Source organism: Seriola lalandi, unplaced genomic scaffold, assembly GCF_002814215.2.
Source record: "Seriola lalandi dorsalis isolate HSWRI2012SDOR001 ecotype SW California unplaced genomic scaffold, Sedor1 jcf7180002054784, whole genome shotgun sequence".
NCBI classification, from domain to species: Eukaryota; Metazoa; Chordata; class Actinopteri; order Carangiformes; family Carangidae; genus Seriola; species Seriola lalandi.
The window spans coordinates 876,841-897,668 of NW_019525337.1; the positions used below are offsets into that span (position 1 = coordinate 876,841).

At 43.2% G+C, this 20,828-nt stretch overlaps 2 protein-coding genes and 1 long non-coding RNA gene across 3 annotated transcripts in view; 2 read left to right on the forward strand and 1 right to left on the reverse strand.

The window, feature by feature from the left end:
- The window catches only part of LOC147817985 (uncharacterized), a 68,599-nt gene that overhangs the window by 19,975 nt on the left and 27,796 nt on the right, over nucleotides 1-20,828 (forward strand). The window lies entirely within an intron of this gene.
- On the reverse strand, nucleotides 3,872-14,346 carry shcbp1 (SHC SH2-domain binding protein 1). Its single transcript, XM_023425534.2, is given in 14 exon segments — nucleotides 3,872-4,641; nucleotides 4,644-4,727; nucleotides 4,800-4,929; nucleotides 5,479-5,565; nucleotides 7,915-8,033; nucleotides 8,259-8,390; nucleotides 9,211-9,331; nucleotides 9,735-9,912; nucleotides 9,997-10,227; nucleotides 10,314-10,409; nucleotides 10,524-10,732; nucleotides 12,110-12,225; nucleotides 12,327-12,530; nucleotides 13,794-14,346. Coding segments are annotated over 14 exon segments (2,094 nt in total). The 5' UTR covers nucleotides 13,972-14,346; the 3' UTR covers nucleotides 3,872-4,432.
- On the forward strand, nucleotides 14,487-20,791 carry tssc4 (tumor suppressing subtransferable candidate 4). The gene is made up of 2 exons (XM_023425571.2): nucleotides 14,487-14,636; nucleotides 17,617-20,791. Exon 2 carries the CDS (start codon nucleotides 17,640-17,642, stop codon nucleotides 18,537-18,539), a length of 900 nt encoding a protein of 299 aa, XP_023281339.1. The 5' UTR covers nucleotides 14,487-14,636; nucleotides 17,617-17,639; the 3' UTR covers nucleotides 18,540-20,791.

The window sequence follows — 20,828 nt, forward strand, 5'->3', positions numbered from 1 at the left end:
ATATAATGATAAAATAATTGATGAAAGAATCAATGAAACAGATGTGGTGTGTATTTTATAAGGGATCATGTAAATATTCTTTTCCTGTGAGACATTTTCCCTTTTTAATTACTTTCCAGCACAAAAGCAGCTGAATGTGTGAAACGTGTTAGAACCAAGAAGGAATAGCAAGATGTGTGGCATACATTTGTGATCTACACGGCTTTCACTAAATCCAAGTCTCTCCTGTTTCATTCCTCCTCCATTCCTTTACTGTCAGAACAGAACTGTATTTCTGTATAGAAGCTGCTGCCAAGCATTTTGTGACAAATAACTGAACAACATAAACGTGTCAAATAAATAACGCTCACTGACTTGGGTTGAGTTGGTGTGGGTTGATTGTGATTTGCCAGTGAGCCCAACCAGACACACACACAGAGCAGCTCTGTGCACCCTGAATGTCAGGCACACAGAGAGGACCAGAGATGGACAGGTAAAAACTTTCTGGGTTTATTGACGGTCTACTGGCCCACCTATGCAGCAAGATTGGTGCTCATGAAGGGTAATCCAACTATGACAGACAGGTCTGTCAATGTTTTAGTGAGAGAGAGAGAGCAGGGAGGAGGGGCTGAGTGAATAAATGCACTGTGCACAGCTCTACAATGAAATCAGATTTTACCCATCTGAAATAGTTTTTAAAAATTGCGGCGTTCAAATACTGACACATACAATATGAAAGAGGTCGTTCACGTGAACATTCACCTGAAGAAGGCTCTGACCCTTTAAGTAAAACCTTCTTGGAAGTAATTGACACTTCGGATTTCACCCAGTTTGTGGCTGAACCTTCCTCACTGACTTTCATCATAATCATCACTTCCCTCTCTCTTCTTCTTTCATCATTTTCTTATGAAATTTGAGAGGACACCAGTTAGTCCTCATGACATTGTTTCAAATGTATTTTAAACGCCACACGTTGGTCCGTCAACTTTAGCTGTTCTTGGCAAGTGATTATCGGTGGTCCTGGCTCCAGTGAATCAAACACAGCTCTGTCTAGTCTCCTAGACTCAGTTGATCCTCTCACCACTAAAACAAGATGGTGAAAGAGGTCTAAAACCTGGTTTACTGAGGAACCATGGCCTGAAGCAAGACGCCAGAAGACACAACTGAAAATCAGAAGCTCTTTACTTCTACAGTGGCACAACTGTGAACTGAAATACAAGCGTGCTATCTCCACTGATAGAGCAGCCTATTATATACATATAAATAAAAAACAGTAGCAGCATGTCATAGCTGCTTGACCTTTACAGCTCATGATTTAATAAGTTTTCTGTAATAAAATAGATTAGATGTAAAATCAGCTTTTCTTCTCCAGCTTCTTCTGCAGGACCATGAGCATCATGGTGAATCATCATCACACTCGTGATGAAAAAGCTCACTGCTCCAGAAACTTACATCACATCTGCCCAGGGCAGTCTTGGAGGTCCCTGATTTCATTCAGAAGGCACAACTATCTCAATGCGCCAAGAGTAAGGAAAGACCGACTGGGAAAGTCCAAACCCTACGAGCCAGTAACATTAGGAGAATAGAGGAACTTACCTGGCAACAAAAGAAAGATAACTTCACACAGGATGAAACATAGGACAGATGGGTTAAGAACAAGTCCCAGCCAGAGAAAGTTGATCTGTTAGTGTTCACAGCAACAGACTCGGCATGAAAAAACAACTTTACAGAAAATGGAGGCTGAACCACACAGGTTTAAGGAATTGGCACCCCCTTCCAATCTCACCATCCAGGAAAGGAAGACTGCAGTGTTACTGAGCAAGGACTGGAACATCACCATCCTACCAGCAGATGAGGGAAGATGCACATTGTCCTAAACACAGCTGATTACAATACCAGGGTCACCACACTACTCAGTGGCGCCATACATATGAAACACTGAAAGGGCCTCCACCAGTTGCTACAAGAAGGAAATAGAGTATTTGCTAAAGCTACAGAAGAAGAAACCATCAATCACCAACAGTATCATCCCTCTCACCCTGGAGAAACCCTGGGTGACCCCAGAACTAAAAGCCCTATTGAAGGAGAAGAAGAGGGTTTTTAAATCCAGGGACAAACATGAGCTGAGGAGGGTGCAGACGGAGCTGAAACGGGAGATTAAATGAAACAACTGTACAGGGTGCCATTTGAGAGGAATAGTGAAAGAATGAAGGAGCTGCGAAACCAGTAGGTTCAGGTAAACCATTGGTGTGCACATGGTATATTACTGTATACAGGGAGTTTTACTGTCCTTCAATGATGCCTGTACCTCTTGAAGTTGTAGATACCCATGCAGTAAAAACGGAAAAAATTTCTACTCTAATAACCAGTCTGGTTTTAGAATAGACTATGTAAAACTAACGTTATATTTTACTGTGTTACTATATAGAGAATAATGGACCTGGAGGGACAAGAACCATTCCATATTCTTGTTTTTGTGGATGAAGCTGGCTTCAGTCTATCCAAATGCAGGAGACGTGGCTGCAATGTCATTGGCCACCGAGCCACAATTGGCACACCAGGCCAACGTGGGGGCAATATCACAATGTGTGCTGTCATTTCTGAGAATGGTTTGAGCACACATATTCCACACATTGGGCCCTACAACATCCAATTTCTCGTGGCCTTCCTAGATACACTTTACAGAGGTCTAATAACAGAACATGAGAGATATTTAGTTAGGCCAGATTTGACAAATTATGTGATTGTGTGGGATAATGTCAGCTTCCACTGTCAAAGGATGAAAATGGAGTTCCTTCCACCATACTCCCTGTGCCTGAATCCAACAGACAAGTTCTTTTCAGCCTGGAGGTGGAAAAAATATGACCATGGGCCACAGGATCAGATGTCTCTGTTGAATGCCATGAATGCTGCATGTGAGGATATCACAGGTGATCAATGCAGGGGATGGGTGTGCCACGCAAGGAGATTTGTCCCCTGATGCATTGCAAGGGAAAACATCAAATGTGTTGTTTGTTTTTTTTTACTAAACTGCCAGAGTTTTTTCATTGTTTTTGGATGTTTTTTTTTATTTTGTGGCAATCATAATCATGATGTAATTTGTGACTATCAAGGTATAAAAGCATCTATACATTTTGACCAGTATGGCTCAAATGATAACAAAACAACTTTTCATTTTGGTGGCACTGGCCAATTAACTGACACTAAAACTAGGTTTTGAAACTGAATGAAATGTTTTGGATGACTTACTACCTTTTGCAAACATGCAGTAGAGTTTTGATAGATAGATAGATAGATAGATCCCCTTGGGGAAATTCTATTGTCTGATGGCAGTGGGAACAAAGGATCTCCTGAACCTCTCTGTTCTGCAGTGAGATGAGACGTTTGCTGCAGCTGCTTCTCTGTCCTGCCAGAATGTTGTGGAGAGGCTGGTTGGTATTGTCCAAGATGGCTGGATCTTACAGCGCATGCATCTCTCCACAACAGTCCTGAGTGTGGCTTTTGTCCTGTAAATTTCTCTATAAATTGAAAACATGCAGTGTTCAAATAAACTTGATACCATTTAAAAGCAGAATGATCATGTCTGATTATATGAGGTTTCACCCGTCGTCTGCTGCTCCATCAATTTGATTGGCGGTGGCCATGTAGATTTATTAGACTAAATCAGGAAAATTAAAAGTTGATCAGCTGTTTTTTCAAATATTTTTTATATTTGGCTTTGTGGAGGACATGAAAGTCATGTAGATTTAAATCCTCAGATTCATTCAAGTCCTGAGCTGTTTAAACACTGCTATAATAAATGTTCCCTAACATTAAAGTGAAGGTGTGCTGAGGCCAGTGGAGCCAGGGGACAACACAAACATTATGTGAATCACACTGTAACAACACATACTGAGGTTTCATCAGACATGTTTTAATCTTCAGGAAATTGATCATGTTCTCAGTTTAAACTACAGACTATCAATCTGATATAAAACCCCCTCCCTCAACCATAAAACACATCATTAAACTGTAAAAAACAAACCAGAGGCACCGCGTGAAGATCACATCCAACTGAACATCAGTGCTCACCCACCTTCAGGATAACTTTTATTAGATCTGAAGCTGAAACAACAAAACTACAAAGTGCCGAGTGAATTTCAAACTAATAATGCACAAAAAAATTCAATCATTTAGCATCAGGAATTCAGAGGAATAAATAAGATAAAAGTTAAAAGGTGGATCCAGTCACTGTTACTGTGCTTCAAAAGGTCAGAGTTAGAAACACCATCAGCTCACAGCTGATCACACCACGCCTCCTGTCTTATCATCGTCACTGCACAATGTGAAGCAGCAAAATTTGTTTCATGACAAACAGAAGAAATCAGCTAAAATAGGAAGCTGTCATCAAATAACCATTGCACTTTAGTGATGTTAAAAGACCTGTGTGAGTTCAGAGTGCTAGAGGGGTTTCTCAGTAAAAGAAGGTGCCAAAGTCGCCCATGCCATTGCGCTTGAACTGGTTTCCCTGAATGGAGACAAAGATCTGGTGGTCCATCAGATCCTGGACAGCTCGGCTGCAGGACTTCTCCTTGTTTCGGCTCAGCTGACGACTAAACTGCCACTTCCTGCCTGAGGCGGACGCCACGTCACCACCTGTGCCGTTCTCTGTGGTTCTGGCTGAGCAGGATCTGAACTTGGAGGATCTGAAACGCCTCCCAGCTGTCCATCTTCAGCTGTCTGTCCAGCAGGGTCTTTTGCAGGGTCTTCTGGGAACAAAAGGTCAGTTAAACACTGATGGTGTACAGCAGAGTGTTTTTGTGACTGGGAGCTGTGCCTACCCTCACTGTCCACAGGAGCTCTGTGTTCAGTGCTCGGCTTCACTAGAATCACTCCATAGCCTTCATTGTTGTGGATCACATTGTTTTCCATGGTGATAGACGGCATCACATCCAGATCATCAGCAAAGTCCTACACACACGGACACACACACACGCATGCACACACGGACACACGTTTAGTTGTTAAATCCAGTACAGTGTCTACACCACAAAACACTTGTGTCTGAATCACATGAAATACAACTTTTGCACTTTGCTTACTTAAATGTTCATGTACTTTTCTTTGTCTTGACAAATCAAAATATAACTAGAACTAGAATTTGAGGACAAAAATATCTGATTGCCTCCAGCAGCCTGACATTTGAGTGCTTATAATCAGTTTAATGTTTATTTAATAAATGTTGAAATTATTTAAATTCCCATCAGAGAGTTTATGATTCATTATGTGAACACTTTAATACCATCTGGCTTGAATGAAGAGTCCTCCTTTGTCTTTGTTTTATTTCCTTCTTTGAATAAATGTTGTTCAGAGTACTAGTAGTCCTATTGGCTGGTTGTCAGTCTGTGTGAGGAGCAAACATCTGAGCAGAGAATAAACTATGACAGTGTAGAGCTGCACAGTCTGTTTGCTGGTGACTCCTCAGTGTCTGTGTCAACACAATGAACCGTCTCTTCTCACCTTGATGAGGATCCCGTCCTTACAGTGATGGATACCATTACTGACCAGACTGCAAACAGTGCCAGGGTAAATCTCCACACCAGCCCCCTGAACACAACACAGCAACATGACTGGCCTCAATCACAGTTAAAATCCCTGTAAATGTTAGTCAATAAAATGGCAGAGTGGCAGTAAGTCCTTTGTAGCTTGTAGTTTTCTTTGCAGTATGTCAGTGTATTTTTTGTTGATTGATGTCTTTATTCTAAATTGTTGTTTTGTCTGATATGGAGAAAATATTGTACGTGAAGGAGGAACTCCTGGCTTTAAAGTTTACCAGATGGAGTTAAACATCCCATACTGGCTGAGCTGAAGAAGCCGTACCATGGATGCAGAGCCAGGGCTAAACTAAAGGCTAGGGGATGGAGATATAAGCTTTTCCTACCATCGATCCTCATGGGAAATGTGAAATGTGCCTGCAGTTGCGTATGACATCATTCACGAGACTGCTGCGCGAGGACAGACCCAGCACCCTGATGCATTCATTGCAGTATCAGGGGATTATAACCATGTCAGTCTCACCTCTCACCTGACTGGCTTCACTCAGTGTGTTGACTGTCCCACAAGGGAAAATAAGACACTTGATCTGTTGTATGCAGGAGGCCTACCCTGCTTCAGCTCTATCACCACTTGACAGATCAGATCATAATCTGGTTTTTCTTCAGCCTTCCTACAAGCCCTGTGTACTGAGGCAGGCTGCAACCACCTGCTCATTCAGGAACTGGACCCCGGAGGCCAGTGAGTCTCTAAAAGATTGTTTTGAGTGCACAGATTGGAATGTCCTGTTGGAGTCACAGGAAAATGATAAAAGCAAGGACCCTGACCTTGATAGAATGGTTGAATGTACCACAGACTACATTAACTTCTGTATGCACAATGTTATACCAGCAAGGACTGTACACTGCTTTCCAAACAACAAACCCTGGATCACCAGTAACATCAAGACCCTCCTCAAGCAGAAAAAGGAGGCCTTCAGGGATGGAAACAGGGAGGAGCTCAGGTGTGAGCAACATGAGCTGAAGAGGAGATTAAAGCAGGAGAAGGAGGACAACAAAAAGAAAGAGAGCAAGCTGCAGCACAACAACACCAGAGAGGTGTGGAAGGGGATGAGGACCATCACTGGCTATAAAGAGAAGAACAGCCAGGCAACATCAGGTGATGTGGTGGTGTTACAGATGTATTGCGTTTACAAAGCCAAAACTGCGTTCTACGAGTTCATCGTGACCTTGACCTTTGACCACCAAAATCTAATCATTTCATCCTTGACTACTCGTGTCGTTTCTGCCAAATTTGAAGAAGTTCCATCAAAGCGTTATTGAGATATCGTGTCCATGAGAATGGGACAGCCGATGGACGGACGCACAACCCGAAAACAATATGCATCTGGCACATCTGGCTCTGACTGTCACCAGTGCGGTGAAATAATATAAACACAAGTTCCAAAGACCCTCCAAAGACCCTCTATCACTGTTTCCTAATGTCATCATCAGCGGTGTACACAAGGCTCTGGATGAGACTCTGGAGAGGATGTCGGCGTAGCAACCAGTTTGTTATGTCCACTATGCTACAAAGGTGGAAAACAAACATGGACCCTGAGTTTGAAGGCAGGCTGTGAAGTCAGCCGCTCCACTCCCCTCGACACATCACCTTTAGGAGCTAAACCCAGCTGACACTGGGCGAGAGGCGGGTACACCTGAACAGGTCTCCAGTTTATGACAGGATTGACACACTGAGACTAACCTGCAGGTCTTTGACCTTTACCTGGTGGAAACCTGCTGAACAAAGGCCAGGGTCAGCCCTCGTTTGAACCCAGAACCTTGTTGCTGTGAGGAGACAGTGCTGACCACTGCACCACTGTGCCACCCTGATCTGTCTCAGGTCTTTTAGAAACTGTCTCCAGTATACTAGTTTATTTTATACTGTAAAATATCTCACTAAAACATCTGTCAGTATTTAAGCTGCACCAACCCATGCCTTTGACCAGCAGAACAAGAAGCTTGTTGTTGAACTTGTGATCAATCATGTTTATCTCCACCTCCAGCTGTTACAGATCAACATGACTGATGTGTTATGATGTCTGTCACCTGATGAGTCTCAGTCCACTGTTCCCTCTTTTAGCTCTGTGTTTGGTCTCCACCAGCTCTTGAGGGAAATATCTGTCTCTTTAGCTGCTAAACGCTCCACTATGTTCACCAGCTGCTCTGTGACTGTCTGCTGTTTGTATGATGAGCGGCTAGAGGACAGAGGCTGTTTACAGATGTTTCTATGAAAACAGCTGCTGCTGCCATGAGAGCAGATAGAGAACCAGAACAGTGAATTATGTGGTGCAAACATTTTAACAATAAGCTCAGCCTTAGAGGAGTTTGTACCTGTGATTAGCTGCGATCACACAGCACTCACCTTGGATCCATACAGGTCACACATGTTCATGTTGAGGTGGGCAGACGTCCGGACGATAACTCCAGTCGTCTCACACTGCAGCACACAGTTCTCCATGTTCAGAGTCCCCTGACGGACACCTGACAGGTATCAAGAGCAGAGTCAGCACGTTCACAGACTGTGTCACTGTTTATCTAACACTGTAACACAGCAGCTCGTGGGAATGATGATGATAGAAAGTGCAGGAATCTCCTCCATCACTGTCCGGCTCAAAGTGAGTTTGTTTTGATCACAGTGGACAGATGAAGGTGTGGATGTGTGACACACAGGTTTACCGTGATGGAGCCTTGTTCATCTGTACTCACAGAGAATTCCCTCGATGGCATCATGCTGGATGAACTTGATGTTGGACAGTCGGACATCAGCTCCTGTGGACTCCACAAATGAGTCGCCCTTGTTTTTCTTCTCAATCACCACATCATCAGGAAACCCAAAGCCTGGTCACACACGCACACACACATCTGTCAGTAAACAGCAGCACAATTTTATAAAATTAAACCTACATTTCTACCTTGCACTGCAGATCCATGTTTGACTCAGCAGAGATAATGAAAAGACTCTAAACCCACTCACTGACAGGATGAGGTGAGTTTCTTTATTATTGCCAAACAATAAATAATAATGATAATAACTAAGCATGTACATACAAACCCTGGTAACCTGGGTCTTATTCCTGTGCCACAGAAACACACTGTTGTACTGGCATGTTTGTTCATTATGAAAAACATGTGGACTGCAATTTATTATAAACAGACTGATGATGATGTCAGTCAGGGCGCATGGTCTGAAGTGCGTGACACAAGTGCATTCAGGGCGTGTCCATGTCACTTTTGTTATTTTAACGGCAGAAACAAACTGTTGCTGCTCCAGATGCATGATTCAAAAGGGTTGTACTTAATCTCTTAATTATTCATGAGAGTGTTTTGGGCATAACAGCTGAGCTCTGAGTTGAGCTCTGTGTGCCTGTGTATGTTGGTCCATGTTACTCTCTTGATAATGAGCCTTAAAATAACAGTGAAATACTGCACCACTGACTTCAGACCAGGTTTTTGTTGTCAGTCCTTTTCCACAGATATCAATGCACCAGCAAGGGGCCTGACCACACCTCATTTTAAGACCAACACGCCCATAGGTGCTCAGATAGGTGCAAGTGTATTTGCTATTTCAACAACATGGGCACTGGACAGGAAGAACTGCGTTGTTCAGTTAACTACTACTAGATTATGATTAAACGTGCGCCAGCCCCCTTTTATTTACCTTCTACAGTGATGGAGTCTGGTATGAAGATGGAGCTGTTCACACTGTAGATCCCTGGGAGAATAATGACCACATCCCCTTGATGACATGAGTCCAAAGCTGATACTGGCTCTCTGTGGAACTAAACACACAGTCACAGTATGAACTCACCCATTTGAGTCTCATTATGAGACACTGTACACCAAGTACAACGTTTACTTCCCTCTGGCGCCACCTTCAGGACAAACCTTGCACTCAGCCCCTCCTGTGAGGAGCTAACAACAGAGCCTGTGTCCCACACTTAGTGAGAGAAAGATGTTGAGCAGAGAATAAAAACTTTCTATCAGCTGATCATGTTCAAGGTTATTGACGGCTGGGGTTGGCAGACCATGAGAAGACGTCTATAATGTTCTACACTGATCTTTGCCAACAGAACACAGTGAGGAGAGATGATCAGTTTAATAATGGATTTGTTGGTGTAAGATGAAAAATCACCTGTCAAAGAGGACCGGCCACTGGTCCTGTTGTGTGTTTGCAGTACTGACCTGGATCTCAGTGTCCCCACACGAGCACAGAGGCAGCAGTCTGGCACTGAGGAGGGACTGGAGCTGCGTGGTGCTGCAGGAGTCTGTGACCACGTGGACCATCTTCATGCCTGATGTTCTGGGCCCACGACTCTGCACACACTGTTGCCTGGCATTACCTTTGTAGCCCAGCACATACCTGAACAGGAGGTGAGGGGGTGAACATCCAGGTTGTGGAAATAAAAAGGCAGTGGTGGTGAGTTTGAAGGACACACAGGTCTACCTCAGCAGGGGGTTCTCAATGATATGCAGTTTCCGTTTGAACGTCTCCAGCTGGTCGCACAGCTTCAGACCCTCCACCATGGACACGTTATCCAGCTCCGAGTCTGAGTCAGAGCTGAGGCCGCTGCGCAGCACAGAGAAATGCTGGAAGCACTGGGAGCATTTCTCCAGTAAGGACTGGTACTCTGCCACCAGGCCTGTTGGGACTCTGTCCTCCAAGATGTCGTAGTAGCTGAGATGAGACATTTTCAAACAGGATTCAGTGGAATGAACCAACACTTAGAACAAGATCTTCACAGAGATACAGGGTGCACTCACAGCCTAAGACGAGGCTCCACACAACGAACAAAGTAGTCAAAGTCATCATCTTCATCTTCCTCATCCCACTGTCTCCAGATGTGCTTATAGAAAAACCTGTGGATAGAGGAGGGGAAGAGGAAAGCATGGCACAGCTGGGCAGTCAATGTTATCAACAGTTTAAATATGTGGACAAACATCAAAGAGTGAACTGAGGTCAGTGAGTTCTACCTGAGGTGCTCCAGGGCGAGGGCAGTCTGATCAAAATCCCCAGACTCTTCGTAGACCACCTGCAGCTCCTGCAGGAGGACTTTGTGTTGTGTGGCCTCCAGCAGAGACTCCATGGACTCTTCAGTGAGTTCACAGCCTCTGGTGTCGCACTGCAGAGGCAGCACGAGCCTCACACATGCCTTCAGATCCTTCAGCTCCACATCACGCACCTGTCATCATAAGCAGCTCTTCAGACATGTTGTCAGCGATTTATAACAATCCACACGCATTACATTTCAATCCACATCTCAAACACATTTCTAAACAGTTCAGTGTGACAGACAGTCACAACTTCTTTGCACCGCCGACTCTGTCCAATAGTTCATAACTCATCTTAGACCTGTGGCCTCATTCATTATATGTCCATGCAGTATATGTATGAATGTCTATGTGATTTACCAATATCCTGTGTGAGAGTGCACATCCTGGCCAGGGGTGGATGGTAATGAAGTATTTCATTTCTGTACACAAGTATATTTTCCCAGCATCTTTTCTTTACTTGAGCTTTAATTGTTTCGGAAACTCCTGACTTTTCCTCAACTACACTTAAAAGACAAATATTTTTTACTTGATCTTATCTACAGTCAGATCATCATTAATTGCGAATACCCGATATGATCTGGTGACCTTATTTTCTGTCATATAAAAATTTAGTGTAGTAAACTCCTAGTTTGACAAAAGCTCAGGTGTCACACTGCTCTCAACACTTCGTGCGACGAGCTGACGTCAGCTCCTAACAAAGTCGTCCTCAGGTCCAGACTCCGGTCCTTCTCCCAGTCCCAGTCTACTTCAGTGGTATTAGAGACATTTAATGTGCTCCAGTAGACTAATAACCAACAGTGCAGATTAGCTACTTGGTCGGCTACAGCAGAACAACATTTTATTAACGTTAGCTTTTCACTTTTCACTTCAGTCACATTTCAGCTCATTTCCTACACATTCAACTATTACCAGGAGCAGATATAGAAACATGTTTATACAGATTATGATGGCAATAATAATTCCAGCATTATGTCACAATAAGAAGCTAATGGACCTAATATTTACTGAAGAGAGACATCGTGCTGTGATCTCTGTTACTGTTGGTGCTTCCCTCTCAGATTCTTGATCAGATCCAGACTTCAACATGTATGAACGTGATCAGTTATGTTCTGTTACTTAGTTTTACAGCTGCACACAATAAGCGGATAGAGGTCACAAGTACTGGGAGCTGCTCCTGCTCGTGAGAGAAGTTTACCACACCAAACTGAATGCAAACATAAATCAAACAGTGAATTAAAACTGAAAATAAAAATGATGAAAAAAATTGAAAAGAATAAGTTAACAAAGTCAAACAGTAAAGACGGGCTCAGTCTCCTGGGTTAAAGACTTAGATGTAGACTGTTTGTGCCATGGCTTTCATAAATGAAGAACCTGTCAGGGAAAAGATCCCATCAAAACTAAACCAAGTTCCAAAGTCCTGTTCTGACTCAAGATTGAAGGTCGAGTGGGGTGAAGAGAAAAGTAGATTTATAATATCAACAGAGACGTGTGTGAGTTGGTCTCACCTCTACCAGAACATCAAACACATCAGTCGACCACAGAGCCAGCCAATCACATGGCTCCACCACCTTCTCCAGGTAGTCTGCTGTAAAGGCCTTCACCTCGGAGGGCTTACAGTCTCCTACACACAAATACACACAGAGAAGAGCCATCTAACGACTGACGACTATTAATAATATGGTACCGGAGTCAGACTGTGTGACAGTGTGTTTCTGCTGTTACCGAGCACGTAGTCCTGATAGGCCTTGAACCTCTCGTAGAACAGCAGGTGGTTCGTCTGAAATGTGTCGGGAAGACTTGAAGTCACTCCACCGTGACGCTCACACCGTTGCAGCTGAGTCCCTGACTTTCCAGTGTTGAAGTGGTCTGTGCCACTGTCATCGTCATCACTCTCATCTTTATCCTCCTCATCGTTCTGAAACAGAGCTGTTGGGAAAGACAAGATGATCTTTACTATCTGTTACATGCATTTCAGCAAGGCAGCTTCAGTGAAACCAGTCCTGACACAGTTACATAAAAGTAAAATGTTTATCAGGCTCCGTATTCACAAAGCATTTCATCTTATCACTAAGAGTTCTCCTAAGTCACACTAAATGTTTCTAACTGCCAGTTTTCTCCAAAGTCCTCTTCACAAAGCTGCTGAGACCAACTTTTACTCACTCTTAGCTCAGGGGTTTTCACTTTTCCTTACTAAAAGTCTCAGTCTCAGCAGCTCCGTGAAAAGGATTGAGATAAAACTGTAACCTGTTCTGTTAGACTACTCAGCAGGAGTATCACAGTCTAAATGCTCTGGATTATTGTCTTGAGACATTCACACAATGTTGTTAACTGAAGCAAACCAAATATTCAGTTGTTTACTTCTACTGTATGAGCTGTCTGAAGCCTGAATGTATATTAACACCTTAGAGGTGCAAAAAGAGATTATACATTTTTCCTAAAAATTTGGTTTAGAAAATGCCATCTATGCTAGCGAGTGTTTTCAGGTGCGTCTGGAGTTATTCTTTCAGAGTTAGTCGGGTTAGTCCAGTTTAACCTGCAGCACTTTCTGATGACTGGTGTAACATGTTCTGCTGCCACAGAGGAAATAAACTCATGGGGAGACATTTGACATCTTCCATATCCTTGCTTTTTGCACATGTCCATATCTAGATAAGGATTTGATAACCATATATCATTCAGCCCTACATTGAAGTGTACATTCATTTGACACTGTACGTGCAGCCACTATCTACCTGTCTGATTGTGAGCCTTTTAATATTTTTGGCCCGACTTCCAGACGTTGTTGAGGGGTGTAACGGTGAAACAGAAAACAGAGGAACACCACCGTACATGAGGCAAAACGTAGTAGAGATGAAATTAAATGAGTGCCATAAGTTTGTTTTTACTCTGGACTTGGACACCAACACTAAACTGACGGGGGGTCCTGATTGTCACTGACTTTCCTCAACAGTCGCCTGACTTCTGTCCCATTGAACATTAATGAGCATTAAGACCGAGAAAGGCGAGCATTCTGTGACACCACAAGGTCTGTGGCCCATTGTCAGGTCATGATGGGAGAACATGGGTTATCATGAGTCCCTGCAGCTGGTGTTCATGATGTCATTAAAGACAAAGGAGGACAAACCAAATACTGAAATATTCTGAAAGTGTTTTTTTACAGATCCGATAATAATAGTAGTAGACACAGACCTTGAGTTATGGCGGACACACCATGTCTCTCTGCAGAATCTCCGTTAGCATTGTTGTTATTTTCCACGTCGAGTTCAACGTTAACAAACGACGACAAATCAACCACCGACACGTCCGACATGGTGTTTACAGGTTCCATCCCTCCACCAGACGTGGTTTCCCGTGACTTCTGCTCCATGAACTGTTTTAAAGATACTTTATAAATTATTTAGAGGCTGAAAACTAGACGATTACACTATCAACAGAGCCCGAACAAACGCAAACCGAACGGCTCACACCCTGTCCCACTTACTTTCAAAATATTCCCGGTCTGCACAACCGCAGCCAATCACAACAAACTATCGCAGGCTATCCCGCCCTCTTAGCAAGCCAAATACTTTTGAGCCAATGAGAAAATGAATGTTGAGCATGCGCTGGACTGGTCCTTCATGATGCGTTCATGTCATCAGAGCAGAAAGATCAGCAGAAGTTTTCGTATCGTATTAGTGAATAATAATAATAATAATAATAATAATAATAATAATAATAATCACTTAGGTTAACTGTATCTGTGCATTTTCTGTAGCCATGTCTTTTTCACCAGTGTCAGCAGTAACCCGACATTTCCAATTGATCGTTTTCCCCTCAACTGGTTGTAAACACGGTTTAAACGATGAACGCGGCATATCACAGTCTGTAACCGATGGGGGGCAGCAGTAGTCTAGTCCTGACCTGAAAGGACAGTAGAAGAAGTGTTCGGCTGAGTTGCTACGAGTTAATGCGAGGCCCATGCACCCGGATCTAAGTGGTGCTGAAGTTGATTTTGAGGCAGGAGCACATTGGACCTGGAGCCTGTACAACGAGGTAAATTCAACATGGCCAGATTATCTTTTTGTTGTCTGGCTGCACTGAGCCAAACGTTCGCTGAGCGCTCACACGACGGTTGATATTAGCTCTGTACAATACAGCAGGTTTTCCTGAGCGCGTTCTAGTTAAAGGGGCGGGGTGTACAGCATTTGACCAATCACAAACATGGACAAGTCTCCAGGCTTATTTTACAAACGAAGAGTGAACAACAATATTATTTGACAAATAAGAAGTCAATCACATGATGCAGAATAAAAGCAATGCCAGCAGCCAAAAACAGGAAGGCTAACTTTAGCTTGTTTAGGCTAACAGTGGCAGCTCATAACATGAGCTGGGTACTCAAAACATTAGTAGACTACAGTTATCACCGTTCAGTCTGTCAGAATATAACACTTACTTTCTATCGCTGTTAGTCAATTTAGAGTACTGCTGTACACTGACTATATGAAACTATGATTGTTTGTGGTGGGGGGATGGTGGGTGATGGAGAGAGCGACATCCGTAGTTCCCTAGTGACTGTGGCGTAGACATAAGAAATAGTCAGACTTCAGAGAGACGTCTAAATTCATCTGCTGCATATAGTAGTTTAGCTTTGAGTATCTTAAGCCGGACTGTGGTCAAATGTATCAATGAATGAAAGTAAAACTTTTTTCAGAATGTTGAAAGTGGCAGGCTGAGGAACCGCATCCAACCACTGAGCTCCGTTTACCCTCAGCAGAAAATGTTTGTATTTAGAAAGAATTCAACCGTTACAAGGACGTTTTACTTGAGAAGTGAAACAATAATAAGAAAAATCTGGCTGCAGTCTCTAAAACAGATTTGTTGTGCTATTGGTCAGCGCAGGTATCATTTATTGTTACCACGGTAACATTGGTCTTAGTCCTGAGTTAGCCTGACGGTAATGTGTCTTATTTTTTAAGTGAATCCATGAGCAAAATTGAGACGGACCTAGTCTAAAATATCTTTGAAACTGGCCTCTGATCTAATATAGAAGTGTTGATTAAAGGAAAAACAGAAGACAAGTTGATGGTTTGGATGAATAAACTGTTGAAGTTAGCTCAGAGAGATCTACAGGAGAGAAGCAGTCTAAATATAAGTCAGTTACTGTACTAAACAGTACATCTGAGTCAGCTGTGGGGAGGAGATGGTGAATCTTTCTCTAATAGTTAACAGCTCAATAGAGCTGTGACTGTCTGTCCAGAACAGAAACCTGGGCTTGTTCTTGTTTTCTTCTGTTAATGATGAAAAGTAGGAGGTTCTGGCATCATGGAGGCTTTTCTGTATGTTAATAGACTATATGTCCAAGCCTTTTGAAATTGTTCTAGATTGGTGGAAACCCACTTCCTGTCTTGCTGTCGTTTGGTTTGTGATTTGTACCATGGAGCTAGCCTCCTCTGACGCACCACCTTATTTTTCAGAGGGGCCACAGTGTCTAGTGTTATACGCAGTGAGGCTCTATCAACATCATCATCAACTTGTGAGGGTGTAAAGTTAGCTGTCCTCTATTGTATTGACGCATGGCAGTGGACTAAATTACAATGGCTATTTGATTACAGTATTGTCACCTGCTGTAGTGATGCTGTATAACCCATTCCTGTGAAGTCAAATGTTAATAAACAAGACTAGGTCTAAACCTAGTAAATAGCCACGTTGCCATCGCAGGAACTTTCCCCAGGAACCTTTTGAAGAACTATATGTGTTTCCACTGCAGGAACCAGGGTCTAAATTTAGTTCAGGGGTAATTGATTGACCCCTAAAAAGGTACCTGTTTGGGGGTAGTACTTTCCAAAGGTTCAGGAGCTTTGGGGGATGTGGTCTGCAGTGCTAAACATTTCTGACTGGTCGAGTACACATCTTCCACAATGCATAACAGGCCCGGGAGAATGTAAAAAAACTGAAACAGGACTTCAGAAAAATAAAGGACCACGACAACCAGAGTGGCTAGGGTTGCCATCCGTCACGTATAATACGGGATCGTCCCGTATTTGAAATTAAATACTGCGTCCTGTATTGAATGAATATGGGACGCAGTTTGTCCCATATTTTCGTTCATGTCATGTCCTCAAAGTGCTGTGAATAATGTAATGTCAAGTAATAATTTTGCATGATCTTCCCGGGACTTTAGGCCGTGGTGGAAACGCAGACAACAATGTGCCACAGGATCTTTTAGTTCCTGAAACTATTTCTTTTAGGTCAAAACGCAGCTTTAGTCTTGATTTACTTCAGCTCCAGAACGTAACAGACTTTTATTAGAGGCAGGTCTTTATGTCTAACTCCCTCTGTTTCATATGTAGAGTTGGTCATAGTCGTTAGTGCGAGGCCTCGTTAGTGATGACTTCTCTCTCTCCCTCCCTCTCTCCTGCTCTCTCTGCTCCGTGTGTCTTATGTTTAGTTATTCCTCTGCCTCCTTTAGTAATAATGATACATGGAATGAAAATAGTTTATTTGCTGTAATGGAGGCGAGGCTCAGTGTATTGGAAGCGCTCCTCCTCTTCCCTGCAGTTCCTGAGCAATTCAGTGTCTATGTCATATGTCAGAACAAGATGGAAGGTGTGATTAAAACAGTGAGTGGGTTCATTTACACGTTGACAAAAGCCAGTTGAGTCTAATAGTGAATTAAATGTAGAGCCAGCTGAGGCTGTGACTGTCATCTTCATGAATGGGGAAATTACAGATTACAATTACTTGACTTTAGGGTTCAGCATTCAAGTTAATAAAGACTTTCTGTCACCATTTTGAATGTTTCTTACTTGCCTGCACCCTGGACCCCCTGTGGGTACAGACGGAGGGAACAATGACTTGTAATCTGAAAACATGTACTCTTTATATTTAACTCATAAATCAGTTTTGTCACTGAGAACCTCTGAGTTTGAGGTTTTGAAATCTTTGAATGAAATGAAAACTATATGATTCACGGTAGAGTTTTGTTAGAGACACTTCTACTTTTTTCTGAGCTCTTCTGTCTCACTCTCACCAGGTTGTTGATTCCAGTCTCTGAAGATGTGTGATCAGAGAAAAGACCGTGGTGATGATGTGGATGAGCTGTCAGACACCGATGACTCTGAACCTGAACAACAGCCCAGCAGTGCTCCCTTTGACCCAGAGCTGGACCATGATGATGATGATGATGATGACGATGATGGGGGGCGGGGGGAGGGTGTGATCTCTACGTCAGCTGCTCAGACTTCCTTCAGTCTGAAAGGAGGGAGCTCAGCTTTCTCAGACCGTAGCCATAGTATCTTTGACTGCCTGGACAGTGTCACCCAGCTGACCTCCTCCTCTGTGAACCAGGATCAGGTCACAGACGGAGAGTTTGTTCGGCCTCAGCCTCCACGTCCCAGCAGGAAGACGAGCCACCCTCCGTCCACTGACCCCACACCACCAAAGAAGAGAGGAGTCCCAGACTACCTGGTGCACCCTGAGCGGTGGACTCACTACAGTCTGGAGGATGTGTCTGAGACCAGTGAACAGGACAACAGGAGGGCCGCTCACAACTTCCTGTCTAGTCTGCGGAAGGAGAGACAGCCTGAATCACCCTGTGACCTCCAGCAGAGAATGATCTTCTCTAGACCAAACCGACTGCTGAAGGAACAGACTGCAGATCAGCTGTCAGCCGTCAGAGGAAAAAAGAGGGGGATGCATCTCAGTCACTTGGAGGAGGAGGAGGGGGCAGAGGGCAGGGAGGGAGGGAAGGCTGGGGGAACAGAGCAGAGTGAAGAAGAGACTGGAGAGAGAGACAGGAGAAGAGCCGTGGGTCGACCAGAGGAGGGGAATCAGAAACGGGTGCAGAAAGAACAAGGTGAGGAGGAGAAGACAGAGGAGGTGAACCCCAGCTTTACCTCCTTCAGGAAGACGAAGAGTAAAATCTACAGGAAAAGTTCAGAGCAAGAGGACAACTGACCACGTCTTAATGACACAGACTGATAACTGTTTTTAACCCAAACCTGAGCTAACTGTTCCCAGACCTGTTTCAAAGTCAAACCTCTGAAACTGTAACTTTACAGCAGAGTTCATCTGTCCTCTGACCACGCCCACTATCACTCAAAGGTGTCTGCTCTGTTGCTGTCTGTAACCACACCTGACAGTGATGTCACAGTATACTACAGAACACCTGTACATCATTGTAGCCAGGTGACAAGCTGTTAGCATGTCTGGTTAACTAGCCACAGTAGTAACCTAGTTTAAGTCTGAGGTCAGAGAGTATTTCATTATTTAACTAGAGTTTGTGAGGACACAGGCTGTGTTCAAAAAGATTCTCCTTTTGAAACGGGCCTGAGACACTTTTCTACCAACTGATGGAGCTAACGTTAGCTTCATTAGCTCACTACAGCTTATTAAACCCACAGTGACCGTCACCAGCTAAAAGCAACAAGTTGCTCCTTTCTTATTTGACGGTAAATCTGTAACACTGTGAACTGAGTGTGCAGAAAATGAAGGATTGACAGGGCTCAGTTAACTGAAGCCAGATCAGCCTTAATTACATTATGTCAACTCCAGACTGAGGCAGAATTGTAGGGAAAGAGATTTGATGTTAAGTTTTTTTTAAACATTTTGTCAAACGAGGGTCATCAGATATTTACAGTCAGGACCTGCAGGGCTGTACAGTATGTCTGCAGGTGTTTAACCACAACAAACACGTGTGTGTGGCCCAACATAATAACACAAAATTGCCATAAGGGACTTCACAATCTGTCCAGCAGACAACACCCTCTGTCCTCAGACCAGACCCATGACCTGGATAAGAAACGACTCCTCAAAAAACTGAAAAAATGGAAGAAACCTCAGGAAGAGCAGCACAGGAAGGATCCCTCCTCCAGGACAGACAGGAAATACATGTTGTGAGTACAGAGTAGAACAACAGTAGATTTACAATGTGGACAATCAGGAGGACAATTTTTACCCAGCCAACTAAAATCAAAGTCTGAAGCTACCTTAAAAGAGCAAATACAGGCAGATCAGTCAGTGAGTATGTACCTGCCTGCACTATATTCAGAGGTGTTCCTTATATTCTGACCACTTCATGTATGTAAATATTAGAAACAGCTGTCAGTATCATGTCATCCAGTACAACAGCAGCTTTAACTCTGAGCCCACCACCGTTCTTCATGAAAACAGATGCTGTGGCACAACTGTTGGATTTGATTGAATGAGATTGTGCAGGTGTACCTAAAAAAGTGGACACAGCTGCTTACAGTGGGACAGCACCAACATGTTTATCAGTCTGTGTGTTCCTAAAGAGGTCCAGATCCTCTACAGTCTGCTAAGGCTGTGGTTTGCATTTACACAGTCTGTGGTTTGCATATGACCGAGCAGTGACTGAGTGTCACTGTTCTATTGCTGCAATGTAACTCAGCAGCTAATGGTTTTATAGAGGGAGCTTTGCATGTCGGCCTTAGAGGATGATGAGGTCACTGACATTTGTAAATACTCAAGTTGTCTCGTTTATCTCCCACCTGAGGTGTGTTCAGGTTCTTGTTCCAAGAAGCAGCTTTGCTGAAAACCCATAGAGCTCCTGATCTGGAACATGGACTGATGGAAACACACCTGCTCCAGGTTGTAATCCAGATCACTCAATCCATCTGTTTCATCAACCATACCAAGTTTCTCAGTAAATCAATGTGCTGAAATGTTTTCTACTTCATGCGCAGATGATTTATTGGTTTCATGTGTGAGATGTTCAGTGCAGTATGGACTTCCAGTAGAAACTCTAGACTCAGTATGGGGATCACACTCTATTCATTAAGAATTGGTTAAAATAACAGCCTGTTAAACTGTAATTATGTGTGTGTGTGATTTATTTGTGTTTTAAACTGAAACATTCACAAGTACATGCACACGCACAAACCTCATTTCTTATTCAGCCCTCCTGTGTATGAGAAAACTCAGCCATTGTAAGTGAAAGATCAGATAAATGTCTATAAGTGGAGTAACATTAATAAGTGACAGCTATCTGATCTTTTTTAGTTCTTCAAATACAGCTCAGATCTGACTCTTTGTCCTGGGCAGAAGCAGAGGAAGTGATATTAAAAACTACGGTTTGATTTGAGAACATCAAATGAATAAAAATACATATCAGTCTGGGCTCTGTATTTTATGATTTTTCGCTGTCTGTATTTTTGACGTTTAAAATAAACTAAAAATTGAAGCTGAAATGAATGACTGTAGTCACATTTATATTACACTATTTAA

What these genes read in the sequence shown, in the direction of transcription:
- tssc4 (XM_023425571.2), top strand. Translation starts at nt 17,640, where the DNA reads ATGTGTGATCAGAGAAAAGACCGTGGTGATGATGTGGATGAGCTGTCA.